Genomic DNA, 23,337 nt, shown 5'->3' with positions numbered 1-23,337 from the left:
TTCTACAGTCGACAGGTGTGTCAAAAATCTTATAACAGTTGTAGAATCGTCGGTTATTTCTTATTTTCAGATCAAAATTTATTGATATTGAATAGATATAGTCTTGAGTATGTCTGATTTATTAATCACGACTTGTTATCCCATTTTAATGAACGGGTTTTTTTTTGCAGGCATGCAAACATGAGAAACCGTGTTCATAACAGTCGACAGAGCGTGATATGTCACATACTGTCGGCTGAAAAAATCTAATAAAATAAATGTATTTTATGTTTCTTCACATATTTTTTGAAGCTACTAAGTACACTTTTGCTTATAGAAGTTCTTAACTAAACGAAGACCACTTATTTTATGAGTAATTTCAGCTGAACAAAAAAACGGCCTCTTCGTAGAATGACCCTTATACAATAATGAAACATGTTATGTAGTCAAAAATGTTAATTTAAAAAAATTTGAAATCCGGCCTGAAAGGGTTATGACAGACCCCAATAACTTTAGGCCGATAACATTAATTCCAATTATATCAAAAATTTTCGAAAAAGTAGTTCATATTAGACTTACTGATTTTATCGATAAATATGGTATCGTGAAAAGTGAACAAAACGGTTTCCGTAAAAATTATAACACTACTTTGGCCAATTTTTCTTTAGTACATTCTGTAACACAGAGTCTTGATAAAAAAATGCCTGTGATAGCTTTATATCTTGATATGAGCAAAGCATTCGATTTTGTTAATCATGGGAGGCTCATATCAAAGTTGGAAAAGTACGGTGTTAGAGGTACTGTAAGGGATTGGTTTGTTAGTTATCTAGATAACAGAAAACAATGCGTAGAAATTAGTAAAACGGAAAACAGTAATGGAAAGGTGAGACAGGTAGGTAACCCGGTAGGTGGGTTAGTCCCAACGGCCCCGGTGGATCTGCCCCGTCAACGGGGTGGATGGGAAAAAGTGTTTCAACGTCCCCGGTAGTCATAGTCTTAGCGTTCAACGGGGTGGTTGGAACACATCAAGTGTCAACCACCCCGGTATATCGTTTAACGGGGCGGATGGATCAAATCAAGTTTCAACCACCCCGGTATTTCACTAAACGTGACGGATGACACAGATCTAAAAGGTTCCACATCGGTATTGCATACCGAAAATAAAACCTGTTAATAAAATAAAAAATAATAATATGTAAATAATAATCAGTTTTATTTAACAGTCATTGTTTAAAAAATCTTCAGCATAAAAAAGTAAGTTTAATTGTCACAAAATATTATGGTCATAAACTTAAAGATTACTTTTAGAATCACAGATGCGCAATTGCATTAATCAGTCAATATTAATAACACTCTAATAGTCTAATGTGATAAAAAGTAACTCTAAAACTCCTCACTAACAAATAGTAACAAGGAAATCTAAAATTGTTACAAAATACAGTGTGAGTCACGTTAAAGTGTACATATGAAAATAGATAAAACTAGACCTATTTTTATCGACAAAAAAGAGGTCAAAAATTTTTTGACAATTTTTTGTTTAGATTCTTATAGAATTTTTTTTCTTCCAATTACTTATTGTAAAGAAAACGTAATAACTTTTAAACTAAGCGGTATATCCTGATAAAATAAAAACAGTAATAATGCTAAATAACAGGCGATACTAAAAAAATACTTCAAATACACAAAAAAGGCCAACAAATAATAAAAAATGATACTTTTTGAAAAAAATCTGCTTTTAAATTCGTGTTTTTTTGGTTATTTGATAAATTTCTCCAAAAAATGCCTCTATAACCGGTGGTTTTTATTACTTTGTATTATTCTCTATCGTATTACCTTTGTAAAACCAAAAATCGCATGTCTATATCCCTATCACAACATTTGCTATGATCGTGACCCGTTTTTTTTACAGACTACCTACTATTAAAAAATTGATTTTGAGGCAAATAAACAAGGCAATGAACTGGCTAAAGGTAAATAATTTAAGGGTTAATATAGAAAAAACTAAAATGATGCAATTTAAAACTTATAATTCAAGAAGTACTAATATTGACATTATCCATGCTGGACAACTGATTCAGCAAGTCCCGGTGATCAAATTTCTTGGTATTACAATTGACGAAAACTGTTGTTGGAAGTTTCATGTTGATAGTGTATGTGAAAAGTTAAGTAGGTTTGTGTTCGTACTCCGTAAACTTAGAGAGACAGTCTCGGTGGAGGTAGCCTTACAAACATATCATGCCTATGTCGTCTCAGTACTGCAGTATGGTCTTATCATATGGGGAAACTGCACTGATATTGTCATGGTATTCAGAGTCCAAAAAAAATGTATAAGGGCTGTCTGTGGTGCTAAATTTGAAGATTCTTGCAGACCACTGTTCAAAAAAATGCCACTATTAACTCTTACCTGCCTATACATCAAACAGATTTGTATATTTGTTAAAAATAACTTAGGTCTTTTTTCAGCAAAACAGGTGGTCACTGTAAAACAATTGAGGGAACGTCCTATAAACCTACTTCAGATTCCCCTTTGCAGGTTGACAATGGTCCAGAAAAATTGTTATTACCTATATGGCCATTAAAGTTTTTAACTCATTGCCCGCGGAATTAAGAGGGCTTAGCGGATCTCAGTTTCAAACCAAACTGCATGCATGGCTTGTGGAGAGGTCGTTCTACTCATTAAATGAATATTTTAATTGTAATGTTAAGTGACATACAATAAGTACATTATTATCCTGAGGTGACTTTTTCAATATGATATGACAATAATTATTAAATATGACATTCTGTATTAGTTTATAATTTAATTAATGATAATTTATTAGTTTTCTGTTTTTAATCAATCAATTAATGTAATATGACATGTTAGTATTATTTTCGATATAAAGTCTACTACTCTTTTTAATATTTGCACGCTTCCTAGTTTGAGCAAATTTCAGTGAAACCTACCAAATCTATGTAAGACCACTTATGTACCTGGAATTACGCAAATAAAGAAATTTGATTTGATTTGATTTGATTTTGTATCGAGCCCCCGGGAAACCCCTAGTGCCAGACTTTTTCAAATAGACAGAGTAGAGGCATCTGCCTAAGGAAGTTCTATAATTTTGCCATTATTAATATAATTATGAAGAAAAATCTTTTGTGTTTCATATTTTTACTTCGAACGTTTCTTACCACACTGAATTTTGTCGTTTAGAAATAACTTCAAAACTAGGTACCTGACTTAGCTTTATGAAACAAAATGTATTGGCAAAACTACGCATTTTTACATTTATTAAAAATAAAAAGCTTGAGTTATAGTCTTTATTTTATGAAACTAGGTCAGGTACTTACTAGGATATTGAAAAGTATGGAATTATGTATGAATTACTAGTAGTACTACTTAACATAATGAAATAACGATCATTACTTTCATAAACATTAGGCACAACAAAAATATTATTTGCAAATTAATAAGAAAATTAATAATGTAGAATAACGTTTACCGCTACAAAATTATTTTAATCTACAGTCACACTAGCTATAAATTTAACAAAATATCAGTATTATCGGAATTAATAAATTTTCGAATCGAGTCACACGATATCTTTCGATGACTATGCGAATGCAGTACGATGATACGATTACTTTTACGTTGCGGCAATCACTAAAATTCGCTAAAATGACACTAATGACGTTTAAAAAGTGGCACGCTCGGCTTCATACAATTTTTGACACATCGATACCTCTGGGCTAGGGTTGCCAGGCGTCCGGCTTTAGCCGGACATGTTAGGCTTTTTACGGTCTTGTCCGGCCAGATATTGTCTTGTCCGGCCTGTCCGGCTTTTGTTAGGCTTTTTATTTGGCCTGCTGCGCTAGGCGAAAGTCGAGCCACAGAATAATATGAATCGCACGCATCAGGACGTTATGTTGGGCAACTGATGATACGATGACAGTACTCACTCGTGAGTATGACACTAATTGCACCCCTCCCCCCCCCCCCCGTCACATGTCCGGCTTTTAGGGTAAAATGTCCGGCCAAATGAAGCACAGAGTCCGGCTTTTGTGATTTTGGACCTGGCAACCCTACTCTGGGCTCAAAGGTCGTAAAGGACAAAGTACGACTTTTCAGGAGAAGCAAAAAACGATTTTTTATTTTTTTATTTGACAGTAACTTTTTTGTTTTTCGAGCTATTAAAATATGACCTAAGAAGAAAGTGCTTAGAATTCACAGCATTTTCCGAAGAGGTATTGAAAAATTGGACTAGAGCTGTATTTACTGAGATAGATTTCCTTTACGCCCTCAAAATTACATTAAAAAGACCTTTACGCCCCTCAAATATTCGTCCTAGGCAAGTTGCTCAGGACGTAAGTCTATTTTAATTTTAAAAAACTACAAAACCAAGGTAATAAATGACAATTTACATAGTTTTATAGGTTTTCATAGGTCGTAAACGTAACATCCAGGTAAGGTATTATGCAAGGAAAAATTGATAATTTAGCTTAAATATTTAATGTTTTATGGTATTTGATATGTAATATACTATTTCTTCACATATTTAAATGAATTATGTTTGTTTTTAATTAAATTAAATGATTTTTCGTAGCTTCATAATTTAATGCACACAATTTTAGAAACTATTTAAGCAGAAGTTTTGATATCTTCGAGCTAGAAGATACCATTTCCGATATAAGAGCGAATTTAGAAAATAAATATTATGACGCTTTTAAATAAAACTTCTTAAATGTCTACTTTTTACGAAAAGCCGAAACCAATTTGATTTTATTTATTTATTTCATCATTATTAATTTTTCGAAAACTACAAATGGCGGACTTAATTCCATAGGGCAGTCTGTCAACCAGTTGACCTTATGATAATGCAGATAGGATAGAATTATTAAGGACAAAGGAAAACCAAACTAGTTATTCTAAATTCTAAATAGATTAAACATTATTATTCATAGTAGCTAGAAATTATGTTATTGTACTTGGTACAAAAGTAGAAAGGTTAGGTAAGTAAGATTACAAGTAGGAAGTTTTTCATTCCAGTAAAGTACATCCACTTACTTTACTCCTACATAATACCGTTTTTAAAAGCCAATTATTTTGTAGTATAAAAATATAACTTCGAAAAAAAGTGCATTCACGCTTTTTAGTAGATTGAAGTCTCAACTGACACTATATTTCCCATGTTGTGTAAATATTTTTCCTGCTAGTTATATTTTATTAGCTGATCCAAATAACTTTAGAAACTATACTTATTTATTATAATTATTACAGACAAAACTCAAAAGTGGTTTTGACCGAGGGCGTTAGTCAAAATTACTAGGAAATCATTAAAAACAATTGTAAAATGTAGCATTTTTGTGATTTGTGCATACAAAATAATGACACCTTACGGCCGGTTCACACATGTCTCCGTTTTACTGTTCCGTTTTATGTTATTGTACTTGACGAAAAAAAACGTACACGATAAAACGAAACAATAAAACGGAGACATGCGTGAACCAGCCGTTGAGGTACTACAGTAAGGTGACTTTTTTTTCATAATATTCTTAACAAATGTAACTTTTTCATTTTTTCAATTTTTATGATGACTATCCTACCTTAATTAGGTAATACGTTATTTTATGGCATGTTTTCATTTTCTTAAATCATCTTTTAAAATTATCTTTTTCCCTGACAAATACCTAGTTTCTTCAGATATAAGAAATAATAAAAAGCAACATTACTTTACCCGATGTGGGTTGATGTCATCATTTTATATGTACAAATCACATAAATGTTACACTCTAAAATAGTTTTATTACATATTTTTGATGATTTTTTTATTTCTTTCGTTTGTTCCAAACGCACATACTTAAATACAATAAGAAACATCTAATAAATTTACCTTTTCAGTTATTTTAATATCCTCTCTTTGGAGATTTTTAAAATATTTGTTTAGATAATCTAAGGGCGTAAAGGACAAATTATTTAGACTTTGGTATGAAAATGTTAGGTTATACGCCCAAAAATGTGTGTTTACTTGTTCTTTACTACCATAGTAACTGTACTAAAAAATCAAATGTTATTTACATCCCAATTTTCACGATGAATTCTGTTTAGCTTATCAAAAATGATGGGTCGTAAAGGCACTTTTTTTGGGATTTTCGACAAACTAAATATACAGATCGATAGAGAATGAAATTCTGAGTAAAACTGTATAAATAACTCATTTTCGGTATTTTGTCCTTTACGACCTTTGAGCCCAGAGGTATCGACATGCTGCATCTATCCTTATCTGTGATGATGACGATGTTTCCTTACAGTATCCAATTCAATAGGCAGAAACTAAACGTAAACGAAGTGTCGCCTCTGTAATGGTATCATTATCTATAACTCATGATATTTCGTGCGCTGTTGGATGACAGTTTTAAACTAGAGATGGGTCATTTTTTTATCGAATTAGAAAATACCAGTTAACGATTCTCAAGGCGATTGTCGATTACATTAGATTTTAATCGGGAAGAAAAATTATTAAAGGCTTAAGCATCAGTATGAAGCCCATACGTACTTGTAGCACAAGTAGAGGTGGGCGCCACGCCGGCGCGCCGCCGCCGCCGCGAGTTTTTTCACGCCGCCGCCGCCGACGATCGACTGTCGGCGCGCCGATACTGATATTGTACCAACTATTTGCAATTAATTCCTCTCTTATACTGTACTTTCTGGATTTGTGTTTCGAACGCAGAAGAACTAACTACCCATAGTATTTATTATTTAATTAATGCCATATAAATTGGTACACAAGGCGAAGTTAATGCCGTTGATATACTAATAAATTGATTGAATAACTTAATACTAACTATATTAACAGTTAATCCAGTACATCATTCAAGTTGCTGCTTGGTCTAGTAAATAATTGATCGCGAGAGGCGCCGCTCGCAAAAAATCGCCGCCTTCGTCTGGCATGACTATACTTTAAGAGAATCACTCACACAGATAATGCAAATGGGAACCACAAACTCTGGAAGGCAACAAAGTACATCCCTCAAAGTGTTCTCCGCCTATTAGGTTCGGTAATACATGAGTGCGAACTAGGCATGGAACATTTCATGAATAACAGGTGAAAAATCATATGAAATGAATTTCATTAATCACACCTGCTATTTTACTTCACATAGACTGCTATAATTTCACAGTCAATGAAATCACGAATCACATGAATTTCATTAATTCATTCGAGCGAAGTCCGTGAGCGCAGCTCTGCGAAGCGACCGAGCGAGTAAGAAGGAATGATTTGATCATGTGCGTGTTAGAAAAGGACAAGAGATGTGATGACGGACGAAACTGGGCATTTTAAATATGAACTTTAAACTCAAAGGTGTAAGGTTTAGATTTCCTTGTCATCATTCGTATGATTTCATTAGATAGCAGGCAGATGAAATGAATGATTTTCACTAGTCGCGCGGTTATTGATGTGCTGTGAAACTGTTTGTTTTTTGTTGTGCGACATAAATGAAACAGATGTTGTTACATTTCATATTTTAGCTAATTAGCAATCCTTCATCATAATTCATACTTCATTAAAAGTAGCACATTATATGAGAGAGCTACATTAAAACACTGCGAATAAAAATCATTGCCTGTGAAATTTCGCATGTGAAATCATATGAAAAAAAATCATCATTTCATAGAATGAAAATGAATGAAAAATAGCAATCATTTCCATGCCTAGTGCGAACTGACAAGAAAAATCTCAGACCTTTGCTACATGACAAGCCGGATTATTAAACCCAACGACACTTCAAGAAATATGATCAAGTATTGAACTTGATCCGAGACTTGCAGCTATGCCTGCCCTTAATTCCTACTGATAATAATGATTCTTTCGACCGATTTTGGTCATAGTGACCACTTCGTTCGACTTAGCTGTCTTGACGGCGCTGGTGCGCCCGAAGATAGCTTACATAGCCGATCTTCGCGGCAAACTCCTCGCACATTGAGAGTATCTGAGCACGCCGCCAACATAATTATAGTGAATGGCGGCAGATGGACGAGATTTGCATCATCGCGTTTCGCGTCGAGTTCAGGTGTGCGCTGCACTCTGAACTCGCGGACTTGCCTCTTCATAATCTCCCGTCATTCTCTCTGAGGAGTTGACCGCCATGTTTCCGCTTACCCTCCTCAAATTAACAATAGACGATTGATTCCTACTACGCTAAGAGAGGACGAAAGACGCAGGAGGACCAAAGTGACTGGCATAGCCCGCAGAATCGCTAGAAATGGGCGGGGCACATAGCTCGTAGAGCTCATGGCCACTGAGGCAGGAAAGTTCTTGAGTGGCAACCACGAGCCGGAAGACGTAGCGTAGGCAGGCCTCCCACTAGCTGGACCGACGATTTGGTGAAGGTCGCGGGAGGTACCTGGATGCGAGCGGCGCAGGACCAGTCTTTGGGGAAGGCAGTGGACGTCTTTCGGCTAAAACGAATAAACGAACGCTAAAGGAGTTGGCTAAGCTAAAAAAAATGCCAAAATGGACCCTCATAAAGCACCTTCATTTGATCTGATCACCATGCAGTCCATGTTCTTGACAATGACACACTGAGTGAGATCCTCGCAAGTCTCTTAAATCATTCTTGCTCGTTTATTCCCTGGCCTAAGTATGACCCATGTAATATAGTATATCCGACGATAAGTTTTGGCAGAAACCATACCAACCATAATCAGTACAATGTTTGAAAAAGAAAGAACCCTGTACGGCTGCTTTCGCTGCGGCTTCAGCTGGGTTTAGCATAAAGGACTACTCTATGAAATTAAAAAGTACCTTCCAGCACACTTCTACTACCTACTGATGGAGTCTTATCTCAGTGACAGACAGTTTTAAATCAAACTCCGTGACAAAATCTTATCTTTTTAGCTGCAGAGCTGGAGTACCCCAGGTCTCTGTACTTGGTCCGGTACTCTACAACATTTACTAGTAAAGCAGCCCAGACACTAGAAAGCTGCGGCTTTCCTCAAATGTAACTGTGATCTTAAAGCGACTACACTGTTGCAAAGTTAGCTAAATGCCAATAATGCTTGGCTGACCAAGTGGCGCATGTAAGCAAGCCCCGAAGTCTCACCATATTATCATTTAAGACGTCGTCAACATATCTTCCGGCCAATTTCAAATCAAATCTCAAATCTCTCTCGACACATTGCTGCAATCAACCTACATTAAAAATCTGGACCGTAGGATGACATGGAAAGACCATAAATATAAATAAAACAGATCTGAACATAATAATTATTATGGCATCTAACTTTGGTCGACCGACAGTCAGCTAATCCATCATTAACTGTGTGCTTCCGTTTCCATTTCCGTGAGCTCAAAAATACATGCTAAGGGTACATTGGTACGCTCGCCTTTAGGAAATACACGAAAACCTGATCTCAGCCAAACCTTGCTATCCAAATATCAAAGTACCTATCTATGATCAAGAGAGCTGATTTACTAGGCTAAACCACTGCTCTAGTAGCTCTACCGTGTCAAACCCCAACCAACTGCAAATCACCTGATTAGTCTTGACGACACACACATACTAAAAAAGCAGATTTTTTAAAATGACTAATGAATAAAGGTCAAACAAGGTCACGCCGCCGACGCCGCCGCCGCCGAAGTCAAAAAGTCGGCGCGCCGCCGCCGGCCAATTATATATCAGCGCCCACCTCTAAGCACAAGTAACACGATTAGCCACAATCCCCTCAGTTGTGAATTCGGAATCGCCAGTTGTAATTTTAAATTCGCATCATAGAGTGAAGTAACTAACACCAAAAAACGGCAGAGCGAAGTGATTTCGTTTCAACTGCCACGTTTTGTCACTTGTCTAGGAGGGCTAATATTAGTCTAAGGGAGGGGCGCTTAGATTACATTACAGGAAACGCACAATATAATAAAAGAAAATAATGTAAGTAGCTGAACATTTTTGCTATTGAGCACCATGAAACTTATAAATAACACAATTTAGTCGATTTGTTTATTTTCACAATCGATTCAAAATGTCTATGATGAGGCAACCGCAGGAACGTCACTATTCGCGCAATCCTCGCAATGAAGTACTACATTTTCTGGTGCAGATTTTATCGCCATAAATTATGAAACTTGATAGTCATGGATTTGACTGACAGCTGTCCGTCAAATTCCCGCCCCGCACCCCGCACTGCACATATTTTGTTCGCGATGTCTGTTCTATACGTAGTAATATTACTTCAATGCTTAGGCTATAATTTGTAACTAGGTATCTGTGACAAACTGAATTTCACGCGGCAAAACCGCGGGCTAAAATTAGTTTGTGTAATTCACATTATCTGTTTTAAGCTCATAGCAGACTTCAACTCGGAAAGGGATCAACATCGTATCGCCTTTCGCGCGCTGTCGAGGCGTTTACTGCTCGTACACAAACGATGCTTGCTTAAGTGAAGCAGCAAATCGAACGCACACCCTTCTGACCCACCGCACTACCAAACCACACTACCAGTAGTGTCGTGGGGAATATTTTTTCCCTTCTACACTACCAAGCCAGTAGTGTCGTGGGTAATTTTTAAGGGCCATACATCTTCATTCCCATCGACACTACCCAAGTAACACGTAATCTGTATATTCACTGAAGTTAAGATTGATTTAAGTTTTAAAGTCAGACTATCACTTTAAATCAGTTTTGACTTAGTTTAAATACTTTTGAGTAGAATGCGGTAAAATTTACAATGCATGAAGCTATCATAATGGTCTAAAAAAATTGTGCTGTGCTATGCCCCGGGTGCCAACCCATGCTACGCCGCCACTGTCCAGCAGTCGTGAAACCATTTGAAGTAAGTTAAAAGTGTTGAGTGTTGAAAACAATCAAGTTGTCGCAGGGTTTGAGTTGTAGCAGGGGTCGAGTTGTCACAGGGGTCGAATTGTCCCGGGGTCAAGCTGTCGTGCCCTTTGAAATTGGTCAAAAGTGATTTTGTATGTATTTTTTCAGGGTTGCTTATGAATTTTTATTTTTGATATAACTTTTCTGAGACATGTCACACTTGAGCTGTCATATAATAAAATTATAGTATTCAATTCAATTTATTCATTTAAAGCATGGACCTATAAAAAAAGTCGGACGGATTCTCATCAACAAAATACTGTGACATTAGGATACACCAGCTTGCCTGTACGTACCAAAGAGCATAAAAGAGTAAGAGACGGCACTCCATAGATATTTTTTGAGCTCACGCACACATATGCATTTTAGAGAACGACCCGCAAATCTTTACCAACCGCACAAACTACAGGCGGAGCTACCAACATAATGCCTTATTTTCTGACAGTATTAGTGACGTTCGTAATAACTTATCGATTATCGATACTTTGCTAGGGTTGTAATTGCATATCGATATCTAGTATAGGAACCTTCAATATTTTAATGATTACTATTTTTATTTTATACTATGTGTAAGTAAAACGAAGTTTTGTAACGTAAATTATTTATTTCGAAATAAAATAGGTATATTACAATAAGTATTGAACATGACATAGCAGTTGTAGGCATGAGGAATTATTGAAAATTATAACAAAGTACAGAAATGATAATTTTGTAAACTTTTATTTTCACAACTTTTTCTAAGAAAAAATAGGATTTTTATTTATAAACATCTTTAATTTTCTTATCAGCTGATCGAACCTCAGCCCTAAGATTACTTTTCAATGCTTTGTTGCTGTGCTTTTTTACTTTTGTCAGCAAAATTGTTTTCACTTTTTATGAAGCTGTCATTAATGATTTTACAACTTTTTCTTAGAAAAAGGTAACTTAATATTTTAAACATCTTATCATAAATTTCTTTATTATGTTGTTGACATTTAAACCAACTAAAATTACAATTTGTACTCAACATTAAGAAAATGAATTTTCCAACATTTTCCATATATATCTGGTCGGCAATATGGTCATGATAAAATTGTTTAGCTTCATTTACGGTGGTACATAATTGAATTGTTGGATAAACGAGACTTTTTTTATCATGCCACCATTCGCGAAGAGATATATATGCATACAAATCATTGTCAACAGGAGTTTTCACGCTCAAACACTCTTCACAAATTAAACAAGAACTGTTCTGTAATAGTTTGGCAGCTAAATACCCGCTTACATATACTACTGGTTGGTTTTCAAGGCTACACAAATTTTCAATGGGCTGTTCTAAGTTTTCAGGGTCCGGGATAGACAACACAGGATAAAATTCAGTGTCTGTGGAATCTTGAACATTAATTTTTATTTCTGTTGTTTTTAAAATGTCTTTATATTCCAGCATATGTTTATTGTTGTCTGCTTCACAATTAGCACTTCTGCTATGAGGCACTTTCAGCCCAGTAACCATGCTTGTTTTAAGCGCTGCAGTAAAGTGCGTGATAGTGGGATTTCTATTGGTTACACTGTGTTGCCTAATGATTCCAAATAAGTTTTCCAGAGAGTCTTGGTTAAACTGTCTAAGGTTCATATATTTAAACCCTTCATTCTTTAACTTTTCCCAAATATCGTTTAAGGATTTGATAGATATTTGATATCCCTTTACGCATTTAACATTTTTTAGTATCGTGTTTTCTGCTGTTATAAATTTTATGGTTTTTAACTTATCAGTATAAAAGGTCCAAGACTCAATGTGATTACTTGATGTGGAAACATTTTCCCGGATCCCTTTCTTTACGTCATTTAAAGATGATGGACCATTTGTACAATCAAATAGTTTATCTAACTGTTCAATCACAAATGCTGTATCATTGCAATCAGAAACTTCTTTCCATGCCATCATTTTTAAAATAGCTGCCACGGTATTACTCAGAGCATGCGCAGCATACTTCACCCTCATCTTAGTTTTGAATGTTGGATTTACAATGGTACTATTCAGTTTTTTAAAATTTAAAAAATTTCTGTTGTGTTCTTCTGCAACTACCAAATGCCTCCATTGTGCAATTTTTCCATCGAAAGACATATTTCCACTTTTAAAGAAATTGTTTCGTAATGATTTGAACAAGTGAGGGATGTCATAGATTATAAAAATTTTGTCATTATTTACAGAGAAAAAGTTGCTATCTATGCCTTGTCCACAGTTTCTTTTTAACATGTTAAGAGCTCCTATATTTGTAGATCCCTGATCACAAACTGTTGTTAGAACCATAAATCCGATTTCTTTTAATTTTTTGATGATGTCCGATATAATTTTTGCCAGTTTTGCTGTTGATATTGTGCCTTCCACAAAATAGTGCGCAATATATTGCTTGTATTTATGTTTAGCACCCTGTATCATAAACACTAACGCATGGTCTGCAATTTTCTTTTCTCGTCCCATGTTCTCGCCCTCTCCATAATCCACGTAGCCATCCACTTTATCAGCAATTTCGTTATAAATTATCCGTTTCTTTAACGCCATCTCGTCAAATATTAACGAGCAATATTTATTTTCCTTTGGCATACTTGATGCTTTTGCCTCTAACATATCAATTATATTTTTATTTATACCAGGCTCCATTGGTATATTTTTTAAAATCCTTTGGAGCGTTTTAGTGCTTGGTAGCGTAAACAGCTTTTGGGTATTTCGCCAAAAATGGTCAATTTTGCCTAATTTCCTTGGTGCGAAATATATTTTTGTTTTTAACTATTTTTAGTTTCCCATTGTATTAAGTAGCAAAAACTAAGCTAATATATCTAAAAGGGGTGTCATAATTCGTTTTAGAAACAAAGTTATAAGGTCATGAATTTTTGGTAGCCAAGGAAATTATTATAAATATTTTTTTTTCTAAGTTTTCTTCTGTGGTTTGCTTTTTTTTTGTTCGGCCCATTTTTGTGTACCTTCGCAAGCAAACATATCAATGAATATTGTATCATTACGACCTTTTTACACAACTAAGGAAGATAAATTCAGTAGATTGAGTTAAAAGTTAAAAACAAGTTGTTCTATATCTATTCTGATACCCATTTCTTAAAATGTAAATTTTAAACTTATTCCAATAAAGAAATACTCTAAAATTTGACTTTACGCCGAATTAAAAATGGTCTTTTATAATTTCCTAGGCCATTTTATGCCACGGAAAACAAGGAAATTAGGGCCAAAGAAATTAGATTTATGCCTAAAAGACACCACCGACAAAAACCTATTTACCCTATGCATTTACTATTTAAATCATGGGTTTACCCCTACAGACACTACATCTGTGTAAATAAACAATAAAATTAATCCATGTTTAGCTGCAAAAAACCGTCCAAAGAAATTGACTTTTTAGTAAACAAAAACCCAAGGAGGGACCTACTTATGCGATTTGTCGCGAAACTGATCAACGAAGTACTGTCCTGCCTCGATGGCCTCTTGGGACGAAATGGCCGAGTGTAACGGTGCAGTGCATTACATTCTAAGTTCTTTCGTTTCGTTACTACAATGGTCGAAAAGAAGACCCAGGGAAATTATACTTTTGACTCGGACAAGAACTTAACTTCACTTTATTTCCTTCCTTTAAGTATTTGACATTTAAAGTTTTTATTTTCCGATAGCCAAACGTTTCTCAAATATAAAGAGAGTGCTATTAGAATGAAATTACGCTTCAATTTGTTATAATGTGCCTTCATTTTGGCAAACAACAGTAATGGACATAACAAGGAAATTAGAAAAACGACTTTTGATTAAGTTTTTCTACGGTATTATTTGTAGTTTCTGCTATTGTAATAGCAAAAACAAATAAAACTTTTGATTAACTTTCCCATAAAAATAGTTTGATACATATAAATATAAAAAAACATGTGTTCGCCTGCCTGGACACAGAAAATTTACTGTTTCGGCGAAATACCCTTTTGCATATAGCGGTATGCTTTAAATTAATTAAATATAGCCAAAGCATATATTTTGTTGGCTAAAGTCCACCTTTTTCCTTGTGACTTTTTTTTGTTATTCTGCACTACATCCTTTACTAACGATGTCAGCACTTCCGAATCTAACTTGTCTAAATTCACTCTTGACTTCGCTATATTCCTTATTGTTTTTTTTGCATTTTGTAACTGTCGCCAAAGCCTCTTCTCTTTAATTGTAAATGTTGATGAAGTGTCTGTAATAAAAACATTTCCATTAGTAAAAAAAACAACATTAAAGCAAATTGAATTGAATATTGGTTAATTAATCAGCAATTTTACTTAGTTTTTTAAATTAGGTATGTTTTATCTTACCTTTCATTTCAATGTTTTTCTTAGGTCTTTTATAACTGTGGACTAATATTTCTGCCTGTGCATCTTGATGGCAAATGTTTTTATCATCTGAAATATTATAAATAATTATGCAAATTAGTTTAAAATTTATTTTGTTGTTTTATGAAACATATTATTTCCAAATCAATCAATCATTATCAAGTTTTAAAAAAATGCAAAGACAGGATAATGATAGCTCTTCTCATAAAATATGAAGCGTGGGCCCACCTTCAATAACAATGACATAATATTAAATTAAAGGCATTTAGAGGTTTTAATGTTCTGCATTCTGGATGCGGTCTGCGGGTATGTCAAGACAATCTGTAAGTGGTCGTGATAAGGCAATCAGTCACGTGTGCTTTGCGTTCTTTGTTCGTATCCGCACGGTCAAATCGCATTAATATAAAATGTACAGAAACCTAGAATGTTGTACATATAAGTTCATTTTGACCTGACTGCAGACTGCAGAACGCATCCAGGGTGGCATTCTTTAGTTTGAGGGAAGGCATATTTTAGAAGGTAAATAATTAGTTTGTACACTTACCATGAGTAATGGGTTTATAGGTCATATGTTCTGGTGCATTGGAAGTAGAAGGAAGAGGTTCAAAAGTTGTTTTCGCAGAAATACCAGAATCTGGTATATCCACAGCTCCCAAACATGTTGAATTTAGTTGTTTGGTTGTAGTTGTAAGGGGAACTGAAAGCAGATAATGAAATGTGAATTGGGTAATAAAATGTCATGTTCTTACCCAACTTTAGGGTACAATCAGTCTAGTACCTACATGTCTTGCTCACATTAAAAATTACTAGCTTATAAATATTATTAAACTAGCTGACCTGGCTAATTAATGTAGATTGCCTAAAATTTTTCAAATTGGTCCGGTACTTTTTTTGAAGAATTTGTATTACACAAATTACTAAAGTCCCTCTAACTCAACACACATTCTAAGCTAAATTGTGTTACGAGTGGGTTTACTACAATATTCAAGCTGTGGGGTTCTAACCCGCACTTTAGGCTATCTTGGCTTCGAGTTACGAAGCCGATCAAATACAAACAAACAATTAAATATTTCCTTTTTATATTATTAGTATAATTTTAGATAAACATACCTCGTTCAACTGGATTTGACTTCTTTGGAATGCAATATGAATGATCATAAAGAACTGTAACAAAGTATAGATATTATTAATAATTGAAATTATATATTATTTATTGATAAGCATACAACACATGTTTGTGGTTACAAAGAAAGAACCTTGTTAAATTGCATTCGGTTGGTTTGTTTTGGAAACCAAAGAAAATTAATTAAGACATCTAAATAATTCAGAAAAATTGATAGATAGTAAATTAAATTTAAAAAAAATAATTGAAGTCATCATCATACCTGTCTTGAGGTTTTCTTTATTGGAGTCTTTTACATGAAGAGGAAACTCTGTCAAAACTTCATCTGGCAAGATGGGATTGCTCAATTCCAGTGTTGGAATAGCTGAGTTCTTCAGCCGAGTTCCTTTGGCATTGAAGGATTCAGGAGTGAAGTGCCCACCACAAACAAACTTCAGTTGGTGTAACTTTTCAATAGGTACATATGCTAAGTCTTCTAAGCCAGCATTTTTAACCCACATTCGACAACTGAAATAAGAAATACCTATTAGAAAAGAAAAAGAATAACAAACTGAAATTTATTCATCAACTAATTTCTTTTAGTATTGTTATGCAATTCATTTGCAGAGTACGAAACAAAATACTGAAATTAAAAATTGGTTATGGTTATTTACTGTATGATTAAAAATATTAATCCCAGCCTTTAAGTTTACACAATCAGTAAAATTATCTTGTAATAAATGAGTGTTATTAGAAACTTACCGGTCAGAATCCAGAGGAAACCTACTCAAAAGTAAGGGTGATCCACCACGACTTCGCCTCTTATTACAAATAACGCACTTCTTGTTGTTTCTACTCTCCATTATCAGTAGAAGCCTAAAATGAAATAGGTATTAATTAAACAAAGCCTATAATTTCTCTCCAACCAGTGTCAATGCCCTGGTTCATGCATTTACCAGTTTTGAAAGTACATTTACATTTTCATCACATAGGGTTGTTTTTAATGAAAAATAGATTTGTAATAGATGTAATATTTCAAGTAAGTAGATAACATACCCATTAAACAGAAAAGTAAATAAGAGTTTAAACTTCTGTAGAAGTTGAAACACAGCTTATTTAAAAGAGTCTCTATCTCACAAAAAACATAACACTGAACAGAAAACTTTATCACGCCCGATACGGAGGAACTTAATCAACTCAACGTAAACGACAGAAAAGTTTATTTACAGTAATATTGCACCAAATCTGAGAAAATAACTTCACACGAATCAATTCGCCGGTTAAAAACTCAAACTCAATTGACAGACATTTTTTTTCATTTGTCAAACTAACAATACTACCAACATAAGGACACTAACAATTATTTTTAGTATGGTGGTATTGATCCGCGGGTTCCCCTGCTATAGTGAAATCAATCCAAAATGCACTTTATTGCTTAAGGGATAAGGTTGTATATCAATTGCTACATATAGAGACTAGTTTTTGTATGAGAAGTGTCTACCCACTGGTACGTACAGGCCGGCACGCACACATTGACACCCTGATACACCACTTCGAGTGCAAACTTCACACAGTTGACACATTTAAGCAGCGAAAAAACAACACGAATACGACATGTCTTGTGTGATGAAATTGTGTAAAAACCGTTCTGTTCGAACAAACAAAAATTAAGGAATCACATTTCACAGGCAAAATAATAATCCAATCACTTATTTCCAGACATTAAAATATTGAAATTAATTGAAATCAAACGTCATTCACTCGAAAAAATAATACGTCAAAGACCAGTGTTCTCAGTTATTTACGTGGGAAAATTACCCGAAATATGGGAAATTAATAATAATTTTAGGACTTTTTAGTTATTTATTACGCATACTATGGAAATAAAATAATTTATCATAATAATTGTGTTTTAATGGGATATATTTTCATAGGCAAATTTGATCCTTCCCAAAAATGTGGAACTGCGAAATTCAAATTTTCTTACATTGATTGCAAGTCAGTGTCAGGTTGTATGTTAAAAAAAATCTATCAGAGATAATAATAATATATTGATGATGCATAAGATTATGATTATAATGTACACAAGATTCGTAATTTGTAACTGCGTGAATCATTTTTGATCAACATTATGTACATACCCTGACACACTGACTTGCAAACAATGTAAGAAAATTTGAACATAGAAAATTTCGCGCCTACCTCAACGCATTCACCTTTCATCCTTTTAAAATGGCACGGAATAATTCTGTCTACATTTCCAAGTAACATCTGCCGATCTATGTTTTTCTTAAAATAAATGGGTAAAATGTTTTGGCTAACATGGCATCCCTAAATTCACTCACACAATAGACAAACGCCAAAATTTTGCGTCACAGTTTTGTTGTAGCGCGAGTTCCGTCCGCCTTTTTTTATAGGTCCATGATTTAAAGATAACAATGATCCACATGGTTAGTAAATGGGTGCCTTATACAACTATGTTAGTAATTTACTTATTATAACATACCACTAATTATCCAACCCGTTCGGTAAGAAGTAGCCGAAGGAAATGTCGGATAATAGGAGAGTCGTACCTCTCCGCCACGGTCTTCAGGATACTGTTGGGGCTCGCCCGTATCCTCTGAGCAACGAGGCAGTCTTCTTGCATAGGACAGCAAAGAAGCCGTCAGTATGCGACTGAGCAAACATTTCCGAAGCACTGCAGAAGCGAGGCAAGCCCAACAGCACCCTGAAACCGTTGTTATATTGGACCCGAAGGACGCTAAGCGATTTCTTTCCCGTGTATAGACTCTGACAGTATGCTTAAACAGAGTGATCTTGACATGGTCATTACATCGGGCAAACCTGCGAGCCAACATATTACACCTTACTGCCAGCGCCCTTCGTTCCCTCTCGATATCAACATGATCGTTAAGGTCATCAGTAACGTAGTGTCCGAGATATTTAAATTTAGTGACTCTGTTTAACTTTACCCCATTCAGCAAGAGGTCGGGTACCACGTTTGGACTTTTACTGGCGGCCTTAAATACCATGTATTCGCTCTTCTTCACATTATACAATAAGCCATGGCATTTAGCATACGCTTCACACACACCCACCATCTTTCTGAGAGCCCCCATTGTTGGCGCCAGCAGTACCATATCATCAGCGTAGCTTATGTTGTTGATACAAACACCATCTACCCAGCATCCGATACGCATACTGCTAAGGGCAACAATGAAGTCATTTACGTATAGGTTGAAAAGCCTGGGAGACGTCAGCCCACCCTGTCTCACCCCGCACTGCAACCCATACTCCTCAGAAAAAACGTTAGCCCATCTTACGCTGTTAATCTGGATAGCATACAAATAATGGAATATTTGTGATACTTCTGACGGGACGCCCTGCCTCCTCATCTTATCCCAAAGGATGTCATAAGACACAAGATCGAACGCCTTGGAGAGGTCGAGGAAGCATGCGTAAATGGGAGTCCTCTGATCCGTGTAGTACCTGACAGTGTGCTTAAGACTAAGGATGGCGCTCTCGGTCGACAGTCCAGGCTTAAACCCGAATTGAGCATCATGTGATTTTAAATATTTATCTAGTAGAGAGTCAAGCACACTGTCAAGGACCTTTGCCGTGATTGTAGCTAGAGAGATCGGTCGGGTATTAGCATGGTCTATCATATAAGGTAGGTATTAAAGTGCTACAGTTCTGGGGACGTTTTGTCCCATTGTTCTTTAAGCTTTGTTTTTAAATGAGAAGGTTTTTTATTGGTTTACGAAAAGACGTTTTTTTATTCATTTCTTGTATGTTGACTATTGTGTAAGTCTAAGTAAGAGTACCTAGGCATATTTTTCAATCAAAATCCTCATTGGTGTAAATATATTTTTTTTCTGATTTTGAATAATATTAGGAACGTAAAAAATTTTTAACTAATGTCCGTATTGTTCCAAATTCAATAAATTCATTAAAATATTGAATACATTTACTTTTATTTCCAACCCATTCTTTAATAGGTACGTGCTTAGCTAGGAAAATAACATAGATAAAATTGGTGTTTAGCTAAACAATTATATTTAAATTTTAGTTTTTAAGTAATTTTAATTTAATGTATTACTATAAAATTATATTTCGTCATCACCATTAACATAAGATCATTACCATTTTAATAAAATCATTACCATTAGGAAAACGTCATTACCATTTTGTGAAAAAATATTTGGACGCTTGTTACTTCTAAAATCACGATTGAATCTAAGGGCCTCACACTGATCTAAAAAGCTTATTGCTTAACCTTTCAGTTTAAGCTAGTTTGCACGCATCCCTGTTAAGTTTTTCAAAAAACGTAAAATAAATCTCGCGGAATCAAATCGGCGGATCCACCCTGTTGTTGACTTGTCATCATGCCACTTTTTTTTATCTGAGCTAGGGCAAAGGGGCAAGTGAGTTTTTAAACCATCGTTATTTTTGTTTTACATTATTTTCTGGTTTCTGTTTTAGGGCCTTTTCTAAGGTTTTTGATCACGCGCCATTCATTAATATTCGGTATAATCAAAATTATTTTAACATGAGCGCACAAACAAGGCCCTCAAACGGGCGGAGCCGCTAGAAAATTTCTAGTAGAAATAGAAACTAGTATAAAGTGCAGTGATTGACGGGTAATTATTGTTACTATAACGAAACTGGAAACCAGTTATTTTTTGTGTCAAACTGTCAACCAAACATCTACCTTATGGCGTTTACTTAAAAGTGAATTCACTTAGCTTCAGAGCGTTTTGGAAACAATCGTTTTGATTTTATCGAAGAGATTCTAACGTTGTTACTAGGATGTTAAGAAAATAACTAGTTAAGGCGTTTCTGGATAACGAGTGATTATAGTCAGTCTATAAAATTATCACTTCACGGGATTTATTGCAACAATATCTATTTTAACGGTAAATAATATTTACCCTCCCGACGTTTCGGCTCGGTTGCACGAGTCATGGTCGCGGGCAGACTGAAGAGATGCGGCGTCGTCTGCTCCGGCGCGATGAGTTTTCTTCACCCACCCGCATTTGCACAATATTTTCGTCAGTGGTACAGTCAGTCCGACAAACTACACTAACAGTGTCCGGGTTTCTCTGAGACGGCCTAGAACGCGATTTGTACTTCGTTATCACCGGATTCCACGCTGATGATAGGTTAAATCCATCTTCTCGATTGAAATTCTTATGCTTTTTAATTTCAATGGCTTCACGTATCAACCTAACATGGTAATGCCTATCAGTTGAGAGGATTTTCGGGTCATGAAGTTCCATCCAGTGATTAACGTCCGAAGTTAACAAATGCTCAGCTATCGCAGATTTGCACGTCTGTTGGTTCTTTACAGCCGCTATGTGTTCTTTGACTCTTTCAGCTATAGACCGCTTAGTTTGTCCTATATAAGAACTACCACAGCTGCAATCGATCTTATAGAACACTGACGAAAATATTGTGCAAATGCGGGTGGGTGAAGAAAACTCATCGCGCCGGAGCAGACGACGCCGCATCTCTTCAGTCTGCCCGCGACCATGACCGCAACCGAGCCGAAACGTCGGGAGGGTAAATATTATTTACCGTTAAAATAGATATTGTTGCAATAAATCCCGTGAAGTGATAATTTTATAGTAAAAAATGCAACATAATAGTTTAAAATATTATATAGTCAGTCTAATCACTCGTTTAATAATAACACTGGTCAACAAAAAAAATAAAATTGTTTGTTTCCTGTGATTTTTTTTCTGTTTCTATCTCAAATTGACGCATATTTTTTAAATATGGCAACAGTTTTTCTCTAACAGCTTTTGTTTTTAAGTTATAGCTATCTACCCTCTTTTAATATTTTTACTTAGATTTTTGATTTAATTGGACAAAAAAATATATTTTGTGGGTGTTTTCGATATTGCTTCGTTATGAAGATGTTGTGTGCTTAATCCAGATGGCTTCTGCTATGTTTGTAGTAAATATAATATTTGAAAAACATCGAAAACCTCTATCGGACTTGATGAAAACTGCGTAACATCGACACTTTAATATAATTATTTGAAATTAAGTAATCAAGACCACAAATGGGTCATTTGTGTTCTGAGAATAGGTAACATCTTTTAGGCCAACAAGGGGGATACACAAAATTCCCGATCCATGTGTATCCGGAATAGTCGTAACAAACAATAGCATTGGTTACAAAAAATTTGACCAGTGCGGCTTCCCGCACACACAACTTTTAGCTCTTCAGCTAAAGTTGATACAAACAATTTTATAAACGTGCCTTTAGTTAGCCAAGACCGTATCATCGTACTTCCACCACTTTATATTAAGCTCGGCATCTTGAAACAGTTTGTGAAGGCGCTTGACAAAATTGATGAATTTTTTAATTTTCTTTCACGCAATTTTTCAGGATTAAGCACAGAAAACTTAGAAGCTGGTAATTTTTGATGGGACTCGCATTAGGCAACTGGTGAATGATCGTAATTTTAAGAAATCAATGAGTGAAGTCCAGTCCTAAGGTTAAAATTATTTTTTTTGGTTATAGGTAATTTCCTAAGCAAAAAGAGATTGTTGAGAGCATGCTATCCAACTTGCAAGAGCTAGGGTGCAACATGGGCATAAAAATACACTCCATGTACTCGCATTAACATCGATTTCCACAAAATGTGGGTGATTTTAGTGAGGAGCAGGATAAAAGTTTTCATTGGAATTTTCTGACAATGGAAGAAGGTTATCAGGGGCGTGGTGCTCATATATGAATGGCAGACCATTGCTGGAGTTTGCAACGAGATCTACTCAAACTTGCCTATTCAAGGAAATCATATAAAAGATCATTTGCTAGTGTTCAATAGAAATTTTATTAGCACAATGTATAATTTTTCTTATTTTTTTGTCAAAATAACAAAACTCTATATTTTAAAAAGTAAAGCTGTTGGCGATCTCCCAATATTTTTTTCATAATCAGGGCCATAGAAATACCCAACAACAGAAAAAAAAATTAAGGAAAAAAAACATGTGTTGACCAGTGTAATCGGTTATAACGAATAATAACGCCTATTACGCCATGCTCT

At 35.1% G+C, this 23,337-nt stretch overlaps 1 protein-coding gene across 1 annotated transcript; it reads right to left on the bottom strand.

Annotated features, from left to right (window-relative positions):
- Positions 1-770: 770 nt before the first annotated feature.
- LOC135084391 (THAP domain-containing protein 5-like) lies at positions 771-18,420 on the bottom strand. Its single transcript, XM_063979166.1, has 7 exons — positions 17,042-18,420; positions 16,563-16,807; positions 16,288-16,341; positions 15,722-15,874; positions 15,160-15,246; positions 14,851-15,041; positions 771-779 (listed from the first exon to the last, which is right to left on the bottom strand). Exons 1-7 carry the CDS (start codon positions 17,140-17,142, stop codon positions 771-773), a joined length of 840 nt encoding a protein of 279 aa, XP_063835236.1. The 5' UTR covers positions 17,143-18,420.
- Between the last annotated feature and the right edge of the window lie 4,917 nt (positions 18,421-23,337).

This window comes from Ostrinia nubilalis, chromosome 26 (assembly GCF_963855985.1).
Source record: "Ostrinia nubilalis chromosome 26, ilOstNubi1.1, whole genome shotgun sequence".
Taxonomy (NCBI): domain Eukaryota; kingdom Metazoa; phylum Arthropoda; class Insecta; order Lepidoptera; family Crambidae; genus Ostrinia; species Ostrinia nubilalis.
Note: the sequence above shows the minus strand (reverse complement) of the source record. Positions and strands in the feature narration are given on the sequence as shown.